The sequence below is a fragment of the Arvicola amphibius genome, chromosome 1 (assembly GCF_903992535.2).
Source record: "Arvicola amphibius chromosome 1, mArvAmp1.2, whole genome shotgun sequence".
Taxonomy (NCBI): Eukaryota; Metazoa; Chordata; class Mammalia; order Rodentia; family Cricetidae; genus Arvicola; species Arvicola amphibius.
In genome coordinates, this window is record NC_052047.1 from 163,473,446 (window position 1) to 163,488,361 (window position 14,916).

General features: G+C 40.3%; 1 protein-coding gene across 5 annotated transcripts in view; it reads left to right on the forward strand.

The window, feature by feature from the left end:
• Positions 1-10,290: 10,290 nt before the first annotated feature.
• Positions 10,291-14,916, forward strand: part of Trpm3 (transient receptor potential cation channel subfamily M member 3) — a 789,469-nt gene continuing 784,843 nt past the window's right edge. For all 5 annotated transcript variants that reach the window (XM_038320029.1, XM_038320049.1, XM_038320011.1 and 2 more), the window contains exon 1: positions 10,291-10,473. In XM_038320029.1, the coding sequence (XP_038175957.1) occupies positions 10,291-10,473 (183 nt within the window). The remainder of the gene's footprint in view (positions 10,474-14,916) is intronic.

A 14,916-nucleotide genomic window follows, 5' to 3' on the forward strand; every position in this document is an offset into this window, starting at 1 on the left:
AGGAAAAGGAATGAATGCTGTACCTGTTGTTGGTTCATTTGACTTATAGTAGAAATGCAGTACGGAACTTCCCCAGTCTTCCAGACCTTCATTGTTAATGCCTGTCACAGCAGTGCTGCAGGCTTCTACAGAAAGTCTTCTTGTTCCATCAAACTGGGTAGATTTCTTATTCTAACTGGGTACCAGGACTGTTTCTCTCCCTGTTCTAAAGCCTGTTCTAAATGACACTGCAAAGACAGGACGTCCCAGGATCTGTAGAAATCTTTACCATTATCTGGAGATGGTTCAGCTGCAAATGATCTCCCAGGAGCCACTGAAGGTCAGTTGATATTGTGAACATTCAAAACTGATACTAAAAAATATCGGTTAAGTATGAACAGCTGTGCATTTATTCTGGCATAAAAACTCGTGAACTACTCTTCACCCCTGCTGGGCTTCAGAGAAAGGCAGCTGACCTCCTAAAGCCATGCAGGAAGAAGTTCAGAAGGTTATGGATCTGACATTTGTCATTTTCTGTAACTTTCTGCTTTCACCAGCTGGGCATCATCTCTCATTTCACAATTTCAACACTGTGATAAGTTTTGCTTCCCTGTAACACATATGGATAGAAAATGTTGCCAATCTATTTTATTAACATAAAGTAGATCAGACAGCTTTCTTTTGATCTAAATAATTGATTGGACTGAACAGAATCTGGTGCAAAACAGTAACTTACAGCCCCACTAAACATAAGCCACTATTCAGTCTTTCTTTCTTTCTTTCTTTCTTTCTTTCTTTCTTTCTTTCTTTCTTTCTTTCTCTCTCTCTCTCTCTCTCTCTCTCTCTCTCTCTCTCTCTCTCTCCCTCCCCCTCCCTCCCTCCCTCTATCCCTTCCTTCCTTCCTTCCTTCCTTCCTTCCTTCCTTCCTTCCTTCCTTTCTTTTTGCATTTTGCTGGTTTCATTTCTCATTTGGAAATCAAAGGACACATGGGGAGTTTAGTTTGTTTATGAGCCTGTTCTCTGATTCCTTAACACTCCAATAATGACTTTGTAAGAGTTGGGGAAATGAATTTAAAATACAGCAAAGATGCAAAGATAACAGAGATGCTCCTTCCTGTTTAACTAATTGATTTTACTCCCTTCACCTTTGTATTTTATCAGGGAAAATGCGTAAGTTTGAAGTAATCCTAATTATTATGCTTGGGTTTAGAAGAACTTAATTTTTTTTATGAATGAGCAGTAATTGTGACTTTAAGTGGATTGGAGTTATGCATGATAACTTCTACATTCCCCTTTTACGTTGTTCACAATGCTCCAAATGACAAGACTACTCATTCCTCTGAAAAGTAAATGTGTAAATAGTTTAAAATTTTAATTTCCCAAGCGCATGAAAGGCATTTATGTTTAGAAACTAAATGTTCCTGAACATTGCTCCGGCTTTGCATAATCACCATGACCTGTGTAGAATGTTGGTAAAGTCATACTTTCTCAAAAATAAAGAGAAGAGAAATAATGACTTCCCTGGTGCCTGTAAGAGAGTGTTCGTTTTAAGATGACCCTTGATATTTTCTGGTGCTATTCTGTGAAAGCAATGTAATTGGACTTCAGCACAGGTGATTGTCTTGAGTCTAGTGTTAGAACGTGAGGGCAGGGAAGAGGCACGTGTTTATCAGAAACCCCAGGCTCTGGATTCTGCATGCTGCTTGGCACGCCCATGCTGGATGTTCTTCTCTGGCAAGCCTACAGTTTGTATTACACACTGAAAATCTGGACCACACTCATAAGAAAATGCAAATATTCCTTAGAAAGGCAGCTGCATTGCTTAAGAAGGTAAAGTAGTAAAAGTTCAGATCCCTGCGAGCTCTCAAAAGCAGTCTGAGGGAACAACTCTGATTCCCTAGAGGAGAGGAAGCCAGTGCCCTGGCTGGTAATAATTTCATACCAACTCCTTCTGGGAATAGCAACATCCTGTATGGGTTGAAAATCTGGTTATGTTGAAAAACCAAAAGAGATTACATTTATTTATTATTTTGAAATCCAAGGACAGGCTTTTCTTTGATCATTTTATACTAATTAAGCCTCTGTTTTGTCTTTTTGTATGAACCATTCCTCTTATTTTGGACTTCTGTCTTAGTCACTGTTCTATTGCTGTGAAAAAAACTCTATAACCAAGGTATCTAAAGAAAGCATTTGATTACAGGCTTGATTACAGCCCAGAGGTTAGTCCTTCCAGTTAGAGAGTTAGTCCACAGTGGAGGAAAACATGACAGCATCCTGATCAGATGACCAGCAGGCAGAGAGAGAGAGAGAGAGAGAGAGAGAGAGAGAGAGAGAGAGAGAGAGAGAGAGAGAGAGAGAGAGAGAGAGGCAGGCTTTGGCATGAGCTTTTAAAACATCAAAGCCCACCCCCAGTGTTATGCCTCCTCCAACAAGGCCACACCTCTTAATTCTTCTAATCCTTCCAAAACCTGCCACTCCCTGGTGACTAAGCATTTAAATAAATGAGCCTACAGGGCCATTCTCATTCAAACCACCACAACCTATAATTTTCAGGGATTTTGGGGTTTCTTGGGTTTTTTTTTTTTTTTTTTTTTTTTGGTTTTAGTGAAGAGACATATCTTCATAATATTACAATGTGTTCTGAGGGCTCACTCTTTGTAATGCAACCTCTTTCTTCCCTTCATCTTTTTCCTTCTGCCTGTATGTCTACATCATTTTATATCAAGACATTTCTTTAAAAAAGTGAGCCGGTGAGCGGGCAAGAAAATTTATATCAAGCCTGACAACTTGAGTTCTAGGACACACACACACACACACACACACACACACACACACACACACACACCAGGGGTGTGATTACATACACAGCTCAAACAAATAAATGTAACTTTTTAAAATTAAAAATCAAAATACAAAGACTTGAGAAGAATGATTTATTAAACAAAACAAAACATATTCTTTGGTTTTCATGGAAATTATACCCTTTCTCCTTCATTTTGAATTGCTTTCCTTGATATTTAATTAAATTAAATATATATGGTCCCTATAAAGGATATGAACAATTGTACTTGGGATCAAATAGAGAAGATACCTGTGAAATATTTAACTCAGCAGGGAGGAGCCAAAAGCTGTAGACAACAGCTGTTGAGTGGCTAGTGTTCAGAGCAGGACACTAAGGAGAGAGATTTAGCAGCAGCTAGGCAGTGGTTGGTTGGGAGTCTTTCCTTTTACTGTCAAAGCCTTGGCTCAGCTCCCCAGGATTCTAATGATGGAGGCCTTTATGGCAGCTTTCCAAACAAATGTGCTCTTTGCTTAAAACCTCAGAGGATGTTACTCCAATATTTCTGAGTTTTCCCTAAATGTTTATAAATTGTAGGAAGAAGAAAAATGATCATATTCTGTATAGGTATATCCTTTTTGATTTGAATGACTTATTTTTCTCTAAGCGGAGTAGATAATTTGTAGTGTTAATGTGATTTGTCATTTGATTACAAAAATGTGTTATTTAGCTTACATTAAAGCATTGTATGTAGATTATATATTTTAAATATATATAAAGTACAAAGATGAATATAGGAGAGGCAAAAAGAGAATGTTGAGTTGAGGGCTAAAATTCTCAGGCTCAAGGCTCACACTTGTAAACATTCCTTGGGAGAATGTAAAAAAGTCAGGTTACAGCCGGGTGGTGGTGGCGCACGCCTTTAATCCCAGCACTCGGGAGGCAGAGGCAGGTGGATCTCTATGAGTTCGAGGCCAGCCTGGTCTACAAGAGCTAGTTCCAGGACAGGCTCTAAAAAAAAAAAAAAAAAAAAAAAAAAAAAAAAAAAAAAAAAAAAAAAAAAAAAAGTCAGGTTACTTCATTCAGTTTTCTCTCCTGAGGAAGCAGGCAGGTTGTCATCTTTCCCTGAAAAGACAGTATATGCAATTATTTTAGCTCTTCAAATGTCATGGTCACATAGGGATAAATGAGTGGTGATATTCATTAGGCTGGATAAAATACAAACAACAATTTATGTATGGTGACATTATCACCAGAGAACACGTTAGGCAGGCATTTCTTCTACTTTTCTGGTGAACCATTATTGAGATGAACACACTTATAGAAAGGCACAATAGTTACTGCTATGCAGCTCTAAACAGTTTCCAAAGTGAATCTGCCCTTGCTGCTATTGTATGATTGACAAGTAGCACATCTTTGGCTCCCCAGCAGTCCTGCTCATCTGTTTTCAAGTCTCCATGGCATGTCCCCTTGCCATGATAAGCACCCTCCCGACTTCTAACAATTTAGAATACTTTTGTATAATGTCAAATTAATGGAATTCCACACTATGTGTTCTGTGTGCCTCTCTTCTTTTGCTCCCTGTTGCTGTTCCATCTAGAGCTTTGAATGCGATAAGTCTCTTGTGTGTATCCCTTAGTGCAGAATGCCTGGGTCACAGGGTATCCCCAAGTCAGCTCCATTACGTATTCCCTCCAGCAGTGTGTGGTGATTCCACTTGCTCCACATCCTCAACATCACTTGTATTTTTGTTCACTTAAATTTCCTGTCCATGCGGGGCGGCGGTGGCGCACGCCTTTAATCCCAGCACTCGGGAGGCAGAGGCAGGCGGATCTCTGTGAGTTCGAGACCAGCCTGGTCTACAAGAGCTAGTTCCAGGACAGGCTCCAAAGCTACAGAGAAACCCTGTCTCGAAAAACAAAACAAAACAAAACAAAAAAATTTCCTGTCCATGTAGATTTGATCATTTCAATAGAAGTATTATATTACTCATCTATTTTATATATTATTTTAAAATAAAGTGATGTTTTGCTCTTATCCTTATTTCCCTTTCCCATTCTCTCTCCTCTGTCTCTCCTTTTATAATGTCCATAGTATTTCAAATTCTATTATTATTTATATTATATATATATTATTTATAGTTCTGACACAGATAACTTGAGCTATTGTCTTTTAATCTTGAAGGAAAATTTTAGAGACGTATTTATCAATAGACTTGTAAGGAAGAAAGACAGTTGTTTAAATACATGCAAATTTATGTAAGTGTATCAATGAACAAAAAAGGAAGTTTTTAGTAGGGTTTCTAAATGTAATACTGTTTAAAGAGTGAAAAGGCTGCGGTTGAGGGACTTAATTCCTTCCAGATTGAGAGAAAAGAGGGGAAGCGATGTGAAACAAGGTAGCTGGAAGACTTGTAGGTGCTTAGTCACCCCATGGCTCCTCTGCAGGTATTATTGCAGAGAGTATAAGCGATTGTTTTCCCTTTGAAAAAGGCTAATATTTCAGGATCTGTCTCTCAGAGAATTTCAACCATAGAGATGGCCAATTTACATAAACCAGGATAGCCCTACTGTTCCTTTCCTTGATTAATAGTCATGGGCTTTGGGGATTTCGTGCTTGAGTTACAGGGATAATTGCTTCACCTCTCATGCTTGTCTGGTTTGTGGGAGTCTTAGCCCTCAGGTCTGTAAAGGAAATCTAATCATGACTAAACAGAAATTCTACATCCTGTCTCTTGCTTCATGCGCACTGACTAATCCCACTTCCCCGAGAGCCTAGTCATAGAGATTAAGCTTCCAGTGGCTCACAAAGCAGTCCTCCGAGTTCAGTTCATACCATCCTTGTCTCCCTTCTATGTGAGTGTGCTCAGTCGGCCTTTGTTCTGTAGTGTTTGGAAGGAGGTGACAGGAGGAAGCGAATACAAAGAAGGGAAATTACAGGGGTTATGCATGTAGGCCATCTTCAAATACTTCAAATTCTCACCGGAAAAGAACATTTGTTAAATAAGTGTGATTCCCCAATCTAGAAACCAGAGAAGAGGGATTTCAGCTTTGTTTATAAAGCTGTGTTTCCTAAATCTTAGAGCTTTTTAATAAAGAAATGCTGTGCTAATTGGAAGAGAGATACTTGATGTTGAAAGCTGAGTGTTGAGCCAGGAGGTGCGGCATAGCCTGTCAGATCTTTAGCTCAGAGTGCTGAGTGCCTGTCTCACTTCAGGATGCTGTGAATCAATACACTGTATCCCAGTGAATCTGAGCTGTCATCAGGGATAAGAAGCCTCCTGATTTCAGAGAGTTTAAAATGTGGGAAATTGAGGGTACTAAAACTGCTGAACTATGGTTCACAGTCTCTTATACTGTTGTGATGATTTGGGAACTGAACATAGCTTGATAATTTTTCAACCTTTTCTGTTTACCCTCCCCTCTCACATTTTATGTACTCTTGTTAGTCCCGGGGTGTGCCTGTGAGTTTATAAGGCCTGGAAGAAATCAAAGGAAAGATATTTTCTATTAACTTTCTTGCAACAAAGTACACCGCCATGTGACCTATAGCAAATGAGTTTTGAAAACAGTTTCTTCTTGTTGCACAGATTCCTCAACAGAGTCAGCCTCAGATTGGAGGAGGCCTTGTAAATGTGGAGAACTGTTGATGCTTTAGAGTTCCTTTCTGAACTAAAAGAAAAACAGTTACTATTTACTTTATGTGTGCCTGAGTGCATGTATGAACACCAGGTATGTGCAGGTGCCTGAAGAAGCCAGAAGAGGATCCTGGGTCACCTGGAATTGGACCGATGGGTGGTTCTGGTGCCTGATATAGGTTCATGTCTCCTGGAAGAGCAGTGCATACTCTTTTTTTTTTTTTTGTTTGTTTGTTTTTTTTTTTTTTTGAGACAGGGTTTCCCTGTAGTTTCTAGAGCCTGTCCTGGAACTAGCTCCTGTAGACCAGGCTGGCCTCAAACTCAGAGATCCACCTGCCTCTGCCTCCCGAGTACTGGGATTAAAGGCATGCGCCACCACCGCCCAGCCAGTGCATAATTTTAAACCACTCAGCTATTTCCAACCCCTGCATATTATTTATAATACCATTTAAAGTTCATTTTCCAGATCAGTGCATAATGTTACATTTTATCTGAGATAATTTAAACAATTATAATTAATTTTATATGGACTAGAGCATTAAACAATATAAGTGATTTTACTGCTAGCCTACTGATTTACATAGTCTGTAAGTGTTTAAATCTACAGAAAAAAGTTTATGCTATACTTCCCATTCCTTTTTAAAAAACAACAACATCATCATCATCACCATCAATAGTAGTCATAGCAGCTCAGCAGTTGAGATGTCTTCCAGAAGACTGAAGTTTGCTTCCCAGTGCCCAGGTCAAGTGGTTCATAACTCCCCATAATTCTAGCTCCAAGGGGGATACAATGCCTCTAGACTATATATAAGTTCACATACTAATACATAACATAATAAAAGACAATAGGATCTTTTTTAAAAGATTTATTTTTAAGAAACTTTTTCTGTATCGTGTATGCCTTGTGTATATGAGTGCTGGAGGCTAGAACCTGTGTGAGCCGCCTGTCCTAGGTGCTGGTTTCTACAAGCTGCCATCTTTTAAGATGTACTAGCATTCTCCTTGTACAATATGACAGTGACTTTCCCAAGTAAGCTAAGCTACTCTGGCGGTGGCTTGTAACCCTACTGTTAAAGCCCCAGTGCTAGTATCTTTCAGCATTTTCTTAGTTTTAACGTGCCATTTCTCTGCTAACTTCATAGGGGACATAACACATTTCCATTTCCTGGCTCTTGGGAACTTTCGAGAGACAAAAGAACATCAGAACAAGAAAAGGTCCATTTCTGCTCGCCTACCGCATCATGTGTAACCCAGCCCTTAAACAGCTTCCAGACATTTTTTGATACTTGTCATACTTGTTAAGTGCAAGAAGAAGGACTGCAGAGATCATCTTCAAACAAGGCTTTAAAAACAGTACTCTGTGATAACTCTATGATAAGAGCATTTGGAAGTTTTTTTTTTTTTTCAGAGCAAACAGCTAAAATAATGCCATATGCAATCACTATCCATCATTAATTTTTTTCTAAGTACATTAAGAAAAAACAACCCTTCTAGCCACTTGGAGTGCTCATTGACATGCCGATACGGTCATTTTTGACAACTACCCTTGATGGCAGGGCTATTTTCTTCTTAATGGGCTGATGTGGGTGAACCAGGGTCTGGGGACTCTGTGAGGTGAGTGCTGTTGGATGATATGCCTGAATACATTCATGAAGGTTCCTCAGTTTCTTTTCAGGGATGTTGTCATTTGTATCAACAGTGGGAACTTGCTTGCAAAGTGTCCAAGTTGCACACAGGATTTTCATTTCTTAGGGGGTTATGCCCATGTATCTCTTTTTAAGTGACTCGTAATTTCTTGACTTTCGTGTCTCTCAATTGGTACTTTACTGCCGTATCTGTGCACTTTGTAAACTATGAATGATTGCTTTGTTTGATTTCCATAAGTGAAAGGAATAGTGTCTGAATATTTGCAAGTTCATGAAATGTCCCTAATAATTTCAAATCCATGAACCTAGATATAAAAACAAATAAATGCAAAGTGGAGCCTGTGGTTTTCTCATTAAATGCTGTTGGATGTCACAAACATTGTTTAGAGTTTCATTTTCTTTAATAGGGATACGTGATTTCCAGACCTAGAGTGCTGCTTTAAAAAGCCCCTTTGCTTACATGTATAGGCTTATAAGCTGTAAACACAGGGGCACATCTGTGGGACAGGCTTTAGAGCTCTGCCTGCCATCCCTGCTAATGACCAGATTCCAAGGACCCTGCCAGAGCACACTGGCTGCTACCAACTCAACTGCAATTTTTTTTCACAGCCAGGACCAAAGCACCATGTTCCCCCACAGCATTTCCCAGCCTCTTTCCTTCCTTGTTAAGAGTTTCTCATAGTTTCCTCGTTTGTTTAAGAAACTAAAATGGTGGCACACCCCAGTGGGTAGGATTTGCTGAAGGGGGAGGCGGCAGGAGGATCACAAGTTCAAGGTCAGCCTGGGCTGCACATTTATAAAAAGAAAGAAAGAGAGGGAGAGAGAGAGAGAGAGAGAGAGAGAGAGAGAGAGAGAGAGAGAGAGAGAGAGAGAGAGAGAGAGAGAGAGAGAGAGAGAAGAAACTAAATGTATCCTTCTGATGTTGCAAAGGGTGAGTAGCCAGGTGATTCTTTTCACCGGGGAATATTTTAACACCCCCTTTTCCTTGATAATCGAAGGCATTGTCTCAGATTCTGTTCTGTGATGCCTCAGTGGTCCTCTTTTGTCAGTTTAAAGCGTTATTAACAGCAAGGCTTAAGACAGCTGACAGGAGAGAGCAGAGAGAAGCACCGAAACCATAGGAGGAAGTGACAAGGGGCGAACGACAAGCTGAAGAACCCATCCCATGTTGTTCTCAGCCTAACTGCCACCTTGTTCCTACCAGAGAGAGAGAAAATAAGTCCCTTGAAAGAATACCAATCCCTTCTCTTCCCAGAATCCTCCTCAACACTGCTCCATAATACAGACCCTTGGGCTTAATTGTAGATGGAGAAGAGACTCAATTGACTTGGGAATTTTCTTCTTTTTTCCCCCTCAGTTCTAGGAAGCTGGAGATCAAACTTAGGGCCTTGCATATACCAGCAAGCTCTCTACCTTTGAGTTACACCTCAGTCCCCAGGATCTGGATTCCTAGGCCACAGCCGAGCTAATTACACAAACCCTCGAGAAACATCAGCATTTAACATGTTACAAATATATATATATATATATATATATATATATATATATATATATATATATATAAAATGTGTGTGTGTGTGTGTGTGTGTGTTTGCGTATGTGCGTGTGCGTGTGTGTAATGAAAAATCTATTCAGAAAACTTCAATGTGTAGCCTAGTCTGAGGCCCAGCGGGCTGGCCTGACAAGCAGAGGGGGGAAGTAGCCTAGCACCTGACAGGCAGATGAAGCTGGACTCTCCCTAGGGTTCTTGAAGACAGTTGTTGCGAAGAGATTCGAGAAGGAAGAAAGAGAAAGGAGGGCGGACAAAGTTCCAACCTTCCCCTCTTTGTTATTTAACTGGAGTCTCCACCCACCCACCAGTAGATGACCTAGGCTTCTGTTCCCAAGTCCCAAGGGCCTTGAGACCGGGAGGGGTGTGGTGACTGCAAGAAACTCCCAGAGCTGCGCGTCCACAACCCCAGGCGTGGGCTGTGTGATCCCCACTCTCCTACCACGAGAAGGCGGGGGTTGCGGATGGAAAGCAATTTGGGTGTATAAGGAAGCGGGCTGGGGCGCAGGTGGCGCTCGCAGCCCCAGTCCCAGTTGAACTAATCGCGGTCGCAAGCGCAGCCTGCGGGCGGCGGTACAGAGCGCGGGGCTCGGGCGGGAGCCGACCCGGCGAAGGCGGAGCAGTAGAGAGCTGAGCGCCCGCTGCAGCCAGCACTGCCAAGGGCGCGGGCCGCCTCCCCGCTCGGCCACACCGGCTAAGCATGGGCAAGAAGTGGAGGGACGCGGGCGAGATGGAGCGAGGCTGTTCCGACCGCGAGGACAGCGCGGAGAGCCGCAGGCGCAGCCGCAGCGCCAGCCGGGGCAGGTTTGCCGAGTCGTGGAAAAGGTTAAGTTCCAAGCAGGGGTCCACCAAGCGCTCGGGACTGCCCTCGCAGCAGACACCGGTGAGTGGCGAGAACAGGGAGCCTCGGCATCGTTTCCTCCCGTGGCTCCATGAGCCCCGTCCATGGTGCTGAACTTGCCCTCGTGGCGCAGGAACCTGGGGAACTTGTGGAGCCACTTACAGAAAAAGAAAGTCCTTGCTAGGAGGGGCTCCATAAGGGACGACTCCTCTCTCTTTAGCCAGAAGAGGGTCTTGATGTATCTTCTGTCTGTAGGGGAATGAGAAGAGTGTTGGATAGGCGAGAGTCTGGCGGTCAGATCTTTAGAGTTTTTGTAATTAACAGACTGTGTGAGTTGTCCCACATCCTGTGATCCCTCCATGGCTCTGGTCTGTCTGTGTCCCGGGTTCGAACTCACTTAACATCAGCTGAATGGGGGGTATAATGGGAAGGGCATGTCATAATTTTACTCTCTTAACACTTGCTCTTTCCATCTCACACTCCCACCGTTTTAATGGGAGGGTTTAATTGTTTGCAGAATGTCATTTGCATGTGGAGAATAGCAAGAATACCCCAGGTGCTTATACGCCTCTGGTTTAGCATGTACGACATTCAGAAAGCAGTTCCCATGTGTCAGCGCCTCTTCAATGTCTGAATACTGAGATAAAAGCACTCACGTGAAATTAACACAGGCACTGTGTGTGTGTGTAGCAATACAGTTGATGAAAACTTCTGTTGCGTTTGCATTTCTAGTATTTAAATATTAGATTTTTCCAGCATGTCAGAGGGAGAGAGCTCTGTTCCAGAAGGCAGTTGCACTGGCCTCCTGTTGCTCATGGGCAAGGAACACGCACTGCTTTTAACTTCCAAAGCATCCTTAGGAATATCAACATGTGTACTCCTATGTTTTCAGAGGTATCATGCAGATTTTACAAGTGAAAATAATTTGAATTAATTAAAAATTAGTTCATACAATGGACTCCAGTATGATTAGTTGTTAGCTCACCCTGGTTTTCAGGGGTTGCGCTGGAGGATAAAATTCAAGGTAGCATGTGTAAACAGTAGTTACACAGAATGAGATTTTAGCTCATTTACTTTGTTTTCTTTTTTACAAAAATTATTGGCAGAAAATAATTAATAAATTTAGGGATTTCAATCTGATGTATTTTGTGGGCAAGTTTTTTATTTAAATGTGGATATAGTCCATATACATATCCAATTAATTTTTATTTCAGGTCCAGAAATATTCTCTTAGAAAAGCAGACTTGAAAATATCTTAAAAGCAGATTTTTTAATCTGAAGACAGACTTCTGGAATAATTTTTATAAAAAAGATTAATGACCTCTTACCACTTACATAAACTAAGAATTAAGTTAATTTAGGAAACATCTAAACATCACTCTATGGGGCTTCTTATATTGTGTCTTTGATTTTGCTCAACAGGTGTGTGATCAGCCTTTATCAGGGCCATACAAAGTCTTCCTTTAACACTGTTGTGGGACTAAATGCCATGGAGGTTATTGCCTTGAATAAAATTGTGTGTGAGGCATACTAGGATACCATGACAACCAGAAACATCTGGAAAAGTAACCATGTTCTCCTGCTTGTTAAGGATAGGTGGTGATGCAGTATTTTTTTGTGTTACTTGTTAATTGAAACATTAGCAATACAGTTAAAATGCAACTGAAAGCCTGTGGTTTTTTTCTCACATTGCATAACAAGTTCAATATTGATTTTGTTCTAAAACTCCAAATATAAGACTTTCAGCTATGCTTTTAATTATCAGATTTTAAAAATCCCAAAGATAATGAGCTTTTGTCATTCTTAGGTCTGCAATCTTAGTTTTTATTCCTGGTTTGATCTCATTAGTTTTTGATTAAAGACTTTTGTAACTGAGACACTCAACACATTCATGCAAACACAGGAGCAAGGGGATGATAAAGCTTTCAGGGTATATCTTTACAAAAGTTTTTCATTTTCAAGGCAAGATGCTTTTCTTGTAATTTAATGTGATCTGGTGATGTTTTCAAATTTGTGGTATTTTAGCTCAGAAAAATAGCGAGTAGACCACAGCTAACCGTTAACAATGTTGCTTTTTGTTGTTCTTACCAGTAACTAAGATACTCTTTGACATAGCTATGGTTCTTATCCACTGTGGGTTATATTCAGAAACAATGTGGTATTCAGCTTAATAATAAATCATATGAAGATTTTGCTCTTTAGTTTGAAAAAAGACTAGATGAATGTGGAAGAATTTAGTTAATTATTATACATGGGGCTTCACTGCCTTTCTTTACCCTTTTGAGACATGAAATGATCATATAGTGATTTTGTTAAAGTAAACCATGACACCTTATGTCCAATGGGGTTAAAGTAACTCAGGGGATGTGAGGACCTCTAACTCCATCCAAATAAGAAAAAACCTTGTTGTTATTTTTCATTTTTTACTTTGGAAGTGCAGGGACGTCTCCTGGACATGGAAATTATTTACTACAACAAGGGAACCTCTGTCTCATTCTAGATCAGCGGTTCTCAACCTTCCTAACGCCGTGACCCTTTAATACAGCTCCTCGCGTTATGCTGACCCCCAACCATAACATTATGTCATTGCTACTTCATAACTGTGATTTTGCTACTGTGTAAGTATCTGATATATGATTCCCAAGGGAGTCATGACCCACAGGTTGAGAACCACTGCTCTAGGACAACAGAGAGACGTTTCTTTCTGACTCAAGTTACAGTATTTTGTGTGTGAAGTTAAGGGAGTTTCGCTTGAATTGATACTAGTTGGGTTTCCTATGGATTCACCACTAAATTTGTAAGTTTTTTTTTTCCCTCAGAAGTCGAGTACCTGCACAGTCATGATTCTAGCGACAGAAGTAGAAAACTACCTTTCTGGCAGTTGCTTTGGTAATGAGAAAGTGCTTATGGAGTATGGGAATCCAGGGTACAAGGAGAGTGTGTCTGACCCATCCATCCCTGACCACAGCTATCTAGAACCTTTGATTCCAGTGCCAGGCAGAAGTGGTACTGTCTTTGCAAAAGCTGGAGAAAGGGGCTGCTGTTCTGAGTCCTCATGGTGGCATTTCCTGGACATACTCTGAGGTTCTGGGTCACAACAGTGAGCATGCCTAGAAAGCCAGTCTTTATTGGTTCTTACTTTCTCTCCTCATTTTTCAGCTTCATAGTTTTCAGAAGAAGGTTTATGAATTCATGATCCTTTGATATTCAAATACATAACTCATATAATTCTGATATAGTGAAGTAATATTTAATAATATGCATCCTTTAGAAATTATTTTCTCCTGAGATAAAGTCTTAGATTTTTTTTTTAAAAATCTGGAAACTGTTTAAAATAAAGGCAGACAAATTCTATTCCAGTTTTATTTTATTATTGATATGAAAATGTGTTTGCATTTGGGGTATCAAATTAAGTTTCTGAGTATTAGCTTTTTAAATACTATCTCTATCAAAATGGTTAATAGGTATAACAATAATTTAAGAACTTCTTCATGGTCATTCTATAATATCTAGACTGCATTTTTCCTTGAAGTAGTGTGGTTGCTCTTTCTGTTGTTTTTGTATTTGCACAGAAATGCTTGGAAGGCATTCAAAATATAATCTAGGAAGTGCAGCCTGGTGTTGCAAAATATCAAATACTCACCTCAGCATGCATGCATTATTAATTTAAAGAGGTGATTTCCTCTAGTCCTATAACTATTTAAAGGCTTGTTTTGAAATAGATGTAGATTTAATTTAATCTCCGAGTAAGCTCTGTGTTAAAGGGACAAAAACGATTTGAAGGAGTAAAATGATGGAGTAGTTGTAATTAGAGTTGTTTTTCAACCTTGGATGGCATATTTGCTTCCACTAATGCTATAATTACCCTTATCAGCAGGTGCCAAACACAGAGTATCGCACCTTATGCTGATAAGTGAGCTACTGAGAGTGTGCAGAAAGAGCAGGGAGCAGAGGAAAGATAGTGCTCCAGAACAGGCAAGTGAATTTCAGTCAGATACCAAATGCATTTTCCTGCTAAGGCTTATACTTGAGATGCTGTGAATACAGGGGAAATCTGCACAAAAACCTGGCTTTACTTCTGATATGCATACCCTCATTTTAGGCCTGGTAGGTGGCTTCTAGCTTCTTGCTACCCAAAGCAAATATTACCTGATTTTTCCTATGTCTCAAGATAAATAAACAAACATCTATCCATCCTAGATATGGTACCTATAAGAGATGACATAAATGATTCCACCTAAGTCTAGCTTGATAAGGCAAAGAATTTAAATGTGGTTTTTTATAGATGTACGGACAACTTATAGACAACTACATGGCTGAAGAAGACCATCCCCATCCTCAGCAATTGTTAACTTGCTTATAAATCCTTGGGGAAATGGGGTCTTCTTATGCCTCATGAGCCATCTCAGATCCCTTCCAGGGAAACGTTGACAGATACGATTTTGTGACTTTGTTAAGTCTCTGTGGGTAATCTAAGCTGCTCTG